The 8,491-nt window shown below is 46.0% G+C and overlaps 1 protein-coding gene across 1 annotated transcript; it reads left to right on the top strand.

Moving 5' to 3' along the window:
* Positions 1-1,573: 1,573 nt before the first annotated feature.
* Positions 1,574-7,435, top strand: BOD1 (biorientation of chromosomes in cell division 1). The gene is made up of 4 exons (XM_082489992.1): positions 1,574-1,853; positions 3,240-3,364; positions 5,136-5,336; positions 6,559-7,435. Exons 1-3 carry the CDS (start codon positions 1,623-1,625, stop codon positions 5,332-5,334), a joined length of 555 nt encoding a protein of 184 aa, XP_082346118.1. The 5' UTR covers positions 1,574-1,622; the 3' UTR covers positions 5,335-5,336; positions 6,559-7,435.
* The last annotated feature ends 1,056 nt before the right edge of the window (positions 7,436-8,491 follow it).

Raw genomic sequence — 8,491 nt, 5'->3', positions numbered from 1 at the left:
GTCGATGCTGCCATATGTACTGCACCAGCATAAGGCAGCTATTCCCATTATATCCTCAAGAGCAGTAAGTAACACATCCCGATGGATCTCACTGGGGCAGGGCGTTACGACAGTTAGATTAATGCATTCCTATCCGGGGTTATCTTCGCATGAAAGGACAGCACGATGCCAGTGAACTCCGTGTGGGTGTGAGCTGGTCACAAGTGGTGGGGAGAAAGGACTGCTGGCAGCTGTCAGGCAGGAATGCGATTCCACAGATACTTCTGAGTGCCTGGATGAGTCGTGGGGGGTTTATACCCAATTTTGAGATAGCCAAGACAGACTAGTGTCAGTGACAAGGCGTCTGGCCAAAGGGACAGCTTTTCCGCTGCAGCAGGAGAGTGCTCGTGTGTCTCCACAGAACACGGCAGTTGCACGAGATGCTTTTGTCAGTGTAAAGCTCAGGCTCTGTACACGCTACCATTTTTCCCTCTTCTCTCCTCAAAGCTGCCAGATGGAAAGGGACAGCTTACGCCACTTCTCAGAGCAGCTGAATTTTAATCAGGTAGACAAGGACAATGCGTCACATGCAAAACGTTGCCATGTTTTTATTCACTCAGTAGTATACAAAAAGAAAGGTGAGGATGCACCCGTGCAGTGCATCTTGGTGGAGGATTGGATTACTACACTTGCACGCAGCTCGTCCTCCTGCAGTTAAGATGTGAACATAGTAATGAGTTCAATTCTTTACAACGTGACTAGGAAAGAAATAAAACCAATGCATAGAATTTGTACGCTGTAGCTTGCAGACATACTCAGAACAATAAATGACACCAATAGTCTGAGCACACAGAACAGAGACAGCACCTTCAGCAGTCTCCCTTGTGCATTCACTCTGCAGGGAGCGGTGCCGGGGTAGGCCCTTGGCACTGCCTTTCCTTTTGCTAGCGGTGTTAACGAATGAAACTCAGGTCCTGGTGGAAATCCAGGATGATCTCACACAAATTGATTTTGGGATTTTTTTCTGAATTTACATGACTGCCGTCCTCACTACACCATTAAGTACACTCCAGAGTCACAACCTGGCAGATATCCTCTGAGGAGCCCGAAAGCCTCCCCAGGATGGGAATCCCTGGCCGTCAAGCCGCAGGTCTGGAGGGGCCTGCACCATGCTGAGGTAAACCCGGGGCCCTCGGCCCCAAACACAGCACCGGCGGCGTGGAGGCCTCACTGACACAGCTCCTCACTGACCCGGGGAGCAAAGCACCGTCCTGCCCGGCTTGTAGCGGCACCACCACCAAACCGCCCCTCCCCGGACAGGCTGCTGGTGGCGGAGTGGGGGAGAAGGCCGGCAGAGTCCCCCAGTGAACTGCAATTCCCAAGATGCATCGCGAAAACAAGGCGCCCGCCCCTCCGTTGCCTTGTGGGGCGCCGTCGCGGTGCATCCTGGGACTTGTAGTTCTCCCGTGTCGCTGGCAGCCCACGGCCCATAACTGCCAGTCCTGCGGAGGACTCGCCTCCCCGTGATGCAGCGCGCCAGGGTTACGCAGAACGCGGCGCGCCGCCGGCGACGGTCGCCGTGCCGGGGGCCGCAGGCGAGCGGGGCGCAGCCGCTGGCGGGCCCCGGGCGCAGGCCGTGGGCCATGTCCGAGAGCGGCGGCGCCGGCGGGGCCGCCCCGGGCGGGGGAGGCGGCGGAGCGGGCGGCGGAGGGGGCGCGGGCGGCGCGGCCTCCGGCTCGGGGCCCGGCGCCATCGACCCGGCCTCTCTGCCGCCCGGCGACGCGCAGCTCATCGCCATCATCGTGGAGCAGCTCAAGAGCCGCGGCCTGTTCGACGGCTTCCGCCGGGACTGCCTAGCCGACGTGGACACCAAGGTAGCGGCGCCGAACCGAGCAGCTCGGCTCCCGGGCAGCCCCCGGGGATCGCCGGCGGGGCGGGGCGGCCGGTGTCTCCTCCCCAGGCCGCAGCTGCGGGCACCGTCCCTGGAACCCGGCTGCCGTTGGCCGAAGGGGCAACCCGCATCCCTTCCCTTCCCCTCTCCCCCGCGGCGTCCCGCACTCGGGGCCGCGGGAGGCCGGCCAGGATGGCGGGCAGCAGCTGCAGGGCTGCTCTCTCGGTCGGTGGGGTTTCACGCCCCCGCTGCGACCAGCATCTGTCAGCCAGGCTGCGCTAGAGGGGACGTTGGCTCAAAGCGATAGGGACACCCCAGAGCAGAAACAGGCCAGAGAACAGGCTCAGACTTGGGCTTTATTAGGAAAACGGTCTCCCATAAGGACACTGCTCCTCTTGAGCATAATTCCCACATTTCCAAAACAAAGGGTTAACCTTTCTTTCTTGAGTAGATGTTCTCAAACTGTTGTTTGAAACTTAATTTCTTCCTCAGTCACAACATGAACTCCTGAGCATTTGTTGCCAATATTGAAGTTGGGTTGTTCACAATTGCCCTGTCAAAATTAAACACTGGCGGTTTGACTTCCCAAATTGTTATGCTTTGAGCAAGATTACTGTTCTGGGACCTGCAATCCTCATTCTAGGCCACCCCAGCAGCTATAGCAAAACCATTCCTGAAGCTGTCACATTATCTGCACAGAGCAGCCACAGGTCAGACCGGCTTTGTCAGGATAGATATACACTGCCCAGGACAGACACTGCACCTCTGTTACAAACCCTTTCATTCGGCATCCCACATGCATATCAAATTCCAAAATTGAAATATTGCCACCCCCTGGTCCTTTCTTTGCACAGTACCAGGATCTGGACAGTCCTATGTATTTATATGTGTTTGTTAGTTCAATTCCCATTCACTGGAATTGAGTTTTCACTGATAAAACCTGCATAGTTCTTATCTTCTGTATTATTGTCACAGAAGCAAATAATTAAGTTCTTTGTTAGTGACAATATTACTCAGCCAGTTTCCTAGAAATTCTGTGATGGAGGGATTACAGACAGCAAGAACTCTTCTTAAACAAGTCCTGCCTACACAGGCAGTTTGCATTTCACCAAGTAATTTACAAGCAGACAACAATTTTAAAACCAATCTATCCAGCTATTTCAATTATTATAACAGTAGTTCTTTGCAAATACCAGTTGTGTTCTTGGGTGAAACAAGCTTGCCTTTGTTCAGAAAGTGAAAGGATGGAGAATATAGACAAAAGAACAGTAGTGTACATGACAAAAGATGTACTATGAAGGACTCTGGCAGCGGATTGTTTTGAGATCTTTTAGCTGTTTAACCAGATTTTTTTTTGTTATTTTTTTAGCCAGCCTATCAAAATTTGAGGCAGAAAGTAGACAACTTCGTATCGACCCACCTGGACAAACAGGAATGGAATCCAACAATGAACAAAAACCAGTTACGAAATGGGCTAAGGCAGAGTGTGATTCAGTAAGTAAGCAACATTCTGTGAAACAATGGTAATGCAATTTTATAAGTAATATATAACTATCTTATCTCATCACCTAAGTCAAATAAGAATTTGCAGACTTATGTTTTTCAAAACACTTTCTGTTGTGCTGTCCTGAGTTTTATTATAATAGTGGATGCAGTCTTAATTTTCATTAAAATGCTTACATTGCATATAACCAACTGCAAATAACCAACACTAGCAAAACTGTCCCTGATGTGCTGAGCTGAATGACCTTGATCTTTATTTTCAGAAAAGGGAAGAACCTACATCACTTAAAGAAAAAATCCTGAAGATACCAAAGCTTGTTTAAGCAGACTCCGACCACTAGCGGGCAGTAGTCAAACTGGGCTGGCCTGATTTCATGCCGCAGAGGGTAGCTTTCATACATTTATTTAAGATAGTACATTTCCAGCATGACAGAAAGCCAGCTTAAACTATGCCACTTAGAGATTTAGGCTTAGTATCTACTGCTGCTAACTCACTGCAGCCTGAAGCATGAGCCTTAGCTTGTTTGACTAAAAGTCACGCGTAAAAACTTTATAGTAAAAGTTGTGGGGAGAGGGGCAGTAGGGAACTTGATAATGGCATTTATGCTTATAAGGAAAGCTATTAGAATATCTCACACGCAGAAGAAACTGTATTTCAGAGCACTTGATAGAACCCGTACGTCATTAGCATGTGATATTAGCTTGCTTAATCTGTAACTAGAGAAGGGGGTGTCCACTGGAAGTGCAGAATTTCCTGTCTTTACTTGGAGTCCTTGAAACATGTTTGTCAATGCTTCCTCTTATTTCACATTACTATACCAGTAGAATGAAGCGGACAATTGAAAATTGCTATATCAGTGTCGTGGTTTAGGCCTGTAATGAGAAGAATGTAAAGTAGCTAATAGTACAAAGAATAGACACAAGTATTGGAGAGTTTGAAGAGTCCCTGTCACTCCTGTAGTTGCAAGACTAAGCAGTGAGGGTGTCAAGATGTGTCTGTCCTTTGTTGCATGCACGTATACATGTGCTGTTACCTAGAGGTGACGTGGTGTGCTGGGACCCTGCACCCACCCGCTCACCAGCATTCACGGCCTTATTAGTCTTGTGGCTGCTTTTCCCCGTGCCAGGCACCATCTCCATTTCCTGTCCCCTGCTCCATTGCAGACATGACTTAAGCCTGCTAGACAGCCTGTGCCCCACAATCCAAGAGTCTGACGCAGCCCCTGAAGTAATAAGTCACTTGAATTACTAGTGTTCAGTTCCAGAAACTTTGCTGTGTGCTACATGTGCTTGTTTTTATAATTAATACCCATCTGTCTAGACTAACAGTTATAAGGAGTGAGTGACAGTATTAGGGGGAAGGCCTCTTCTCCCTCAAGTCAGCTAAAAAAAAAAAAAGACTGCTCTCACCTGCCCTCCTCCTCAGAATAGCTGGTTTCCCTTGTTTGTGCCAAAATGTGTTTGTTTGCTTTCATGTTGACCTCATTTCCACATGAGCCCTATTAAAGTGGCTCTTGTCCAACATGTTGTTTAAGTACCTGGGAGACCAGATGTCAGTTGTTAATTCTGTAGGGAGGAGTGAGAGGGGGTGGGGGGAAATAGGTGACTGAAACAACTCCCTGTTAAGGATCTACTGAGTGGGCTGCAGTTCTCACCATGTTAATGCTAATTGCAGTTGACAGGAGGGCTCTGGAGAATTACTGGAGAAGATCGGGGAGAAGTTTTTCAGAGGAGCTGAATGACTCCTTTGTCTTTGTTCAAGGTCAGGAATGCTGGAAGCTGGAGTGGACAGAATTATTTCTCAGGTGGTGGATCCAAAACTAAACCACATCTTCAGGCCCCAGATAGAGAGGGCGATTCATGAATTTTTGGCTGCACAAAAGAAAGAGGAAAGTGTGCCAGCTCCTCCTCCAGAGCCTGAGAATAAGGATCCTCCTGCTCCATCTCAGGATGCCTCCTAAAGGTCTTGTATCTCTGCACTTACTGCTTACGTTTTTCATGTACCTCATCTCTGTAGCTTGTATAACACAAGACAGAGAAGACATTGTATTCTTCCTGACTTGACAGGGAGGACACTTAGATCATCAGCGTGTTGTCAATGTCAGCCAGTCATCTGAGCTGCTTCCACTTAAGTATCTGCTAAAAATATATTAGGACTGAAGACATAGGTATGATGTAAAACAGCTATCAAGGAACACTGTGGACTCTGCCAGTGCTGGTTTTGGATCAGGCCAAAAGGCCTTTTATTCCTGTAAAAGCATATCCAGCAGTGATTGACATGGAATTGGCTGGGTAGCTTTCACAACAATATCAAATGGATTAAAAATATATATCCTTTACTGAAATACAGCTGAAAGTAGAGTGGTGACAAGTTATTGTGCTTTAGCACTGAAAGTTTTAGATAGCTCTTCTTTAGAACATGCACTGGAGTGTTGAATTGTTAGTGACTGAAGTATTCACTGCTGGAGTAAGGGTAATGTCTCTGGGAGTGAATAACTGTTCATTCCAAATTGACTGGTTTAAATAGAGCAACCTGTATCTTTCCAGCTGAAAGGACTGAGGGTGCCTTTGTTGCAAACAAGTTCATTCTGGCTTTTGTGATTAAAATAACTCAAGGGGCCTCAGGGGGCTATAATTGCTACTCCGTCTTAACACAAATGAATGTGCACCCATCTCTGCCAAGGCCCTGTATCTTAACATTATATGAATGTTGAGGCCTGTGCGCACATTACTGAGGAATCACTATCTTGATGGAAATTTTCAATCTGCAGCTTTGCTGGGGAACTTAAAACCATACTGCATGAAAGGAACTTAATTGTGAATTGTTCTATCTGCTAGAGCTTTCTGAAAGCAAAAATTTTCCTTATAATTACAGCTGATTTATTAAGAAGGTATAAGTAACGTACAATAGCTGTTCTTACACTTAGAATTATTAGATCAATTAGCATGACTTTTAATTTAAAAGTAGAAGTTAACGTGCCTGTAGTATCATCCTGAGTTATTTAGTTATCTGTGACTTGCAGCCTTAATGCCTTGATAGATGTTTGCATTTGTCCTGTACGAATAGTTTAAAGTCCATTATAACCTGCAGCTAAGTGTAGCTGTTAATGAATATATTCTATTCTCTATTAAAATGCATTTAACTTGTGAAGGTACCATCCTCTAAACTCTCTTTTTTCTTGCAGTGAGTTCCTGATACTAAGCAGCTACAGGTGCAAAACACAAGTCCTGCTAGATTGGCAAGGGATTACTTGTTCCACTTGGTGCAGGATTGCTGTCTGCCAAAGATGATTAACCTTTATCAGACCTGTGGGAAGGCATGGAAATTGGTGAAATTCAGATGCACCCGGAGTTCTGCGTGTGGAGGGACAACCAAAATGTGAAGATATTTTTGCTATTAACAGCAATACAAAGAGCAGCACGTATTCTTGTTAGTTGTGCCTTCAGGCAAGGGGGTAGGAAGAAAGAGGGAGTTGGCTCTTGTCTGGAGGGAGCAGGGAAGTGGTTTGAGATGATACTAGACTTGGGAGCAGGAAGAAAAGGTATTTTGGGGGGTGGGGTAGTCTCTTGGAGACCAAGTAAGAGCTGACAGATTTTCTTTGATACAAGGCAGACGAAAGGAAGCGTTATACACTTCTGCTGCATAACACAGCATTGAGTAGTAGGTGCCAAGTCAGGTGTAACTCGCTGCACTGCCTGCATTAGGAAAGACATTTCCTGTTTAAAACTGGAAAGAACACTTCAGGATCAATTATCTAGAGAGAATTTCTGTTGCATTGCAAGAAAATGTTTACAGTTGGCTATGACTATAGCTGATTTAATTCATATTTCCTCAGTAACTCTGGGAAGCAAAGGGCACCAGAGTAGGTGATCAGTTTGAAACTTGTCTCTTTCAACTTGAAAGACTCTTCTTTCCCATGAAATTTCTCAGGTGCCTAGTGGAAACTGTCCTATGCTTTCAGCTTGAATGCATGCAGTGTCCTCTGGATGACAGTCAATTAGAGAATGTGATCAAATATTCTGCCAGCAGATGTCCATACCTTTTGCAATAAAAGATTTCAAAAAGCCTCTCTGACTCCTAGCTTTTTCACATTTTTTTCATAAGGAAAAACTACTTTAAAGAAATACTCATTGCTGGAACCCTAATGAGCGTGTGACCTCACACAGTTCCTAGATTAATCCAGGTCTGACAACAAGGGGTTATTAGTAGAAGTTATTTCATGAAATAAGATGGATATTAGTATTCCTCTCCATATAAGGTCTCTCAAAAAATCTAAATTATCAAAAACTGAACAGACCTTAACTCACATCATTTATGAGGTATAAATCCTGCGTAAGCTCAGTCTGGTGCTAGTGATGGTGAAGGCATGTTCAACCTTGTGAGAACAATGCACTTCTGGCAATAGACTATCCCACTTTTTTTTTTCCCTTTCAGATAGGCGGTTATTAGCTTCTTAAAAGATTGCTACGTCATTGACTAGTGTTTGAATCCTTGCTATCCATGGGCTACACACCTCAACTACAGCCTTACCCATAGGCCTTGTATGCAAACAGATGCAATTCCAGCTGTAATCTGCTCCCTTTTCAAAAGAGGTAATTTGTAGGGAAGATTGATGCTGTGGTTTAATCTTGTAGCTAACTCATTTTGCTTACTACCTCTTCTCAACGCAGTTACATGCAGAAATGGAGATGACGGAACATCTGCTATTTTAAACCCTTCACAAGAGAGCGCTGTGAACTTCGCCTCTGCAGTAAATTTGCACTCTGCACAGTGCTGTACAGCCCTGCTGACACATGGTCCTTCCAGCAATAGTTTTTATTCCATTTAAGACCGTTCCTCTCAGAATGGGAAGTTAAATACCTGTGCTTTTTACTGATAACTATATTGGCTGCAACCATCCTGATACAGTTTGAAAAAATCTGTATTTTGGGATAATCTGGTTGTGTGGCTTGACTCGCTGGTACATAGTCTGTGTTCCTGCTATGAAACAGGACAAGGGGTATGTGAGGAAAGGGCTCTCTCATGCATGTTGATTTGGTGGTTAAAGAGTGCTCCAAATCAGTAGTAGGTGTTTTCCCTTAGACCCTTAAGGGCAGCTCTCGGCAGGAAAAGATCTA

The sequence above is a fragment of the Vanellus vanellus genome (assembly GCF_965231255.1).
Source record: "Vanellus vanellus genome assembly, chromosome: 13".
NCBI lineage: Eukaryota > Metazoa > Chordata > Aves > Charadriiformes > Charadriidae > Vanellus > Vanellus vanellus.
The sequence above is the reverse complement of the archived record's forward strand: the minus strand, read 5'-3'. Positions and strand labels throughout refer to the sequence as shown.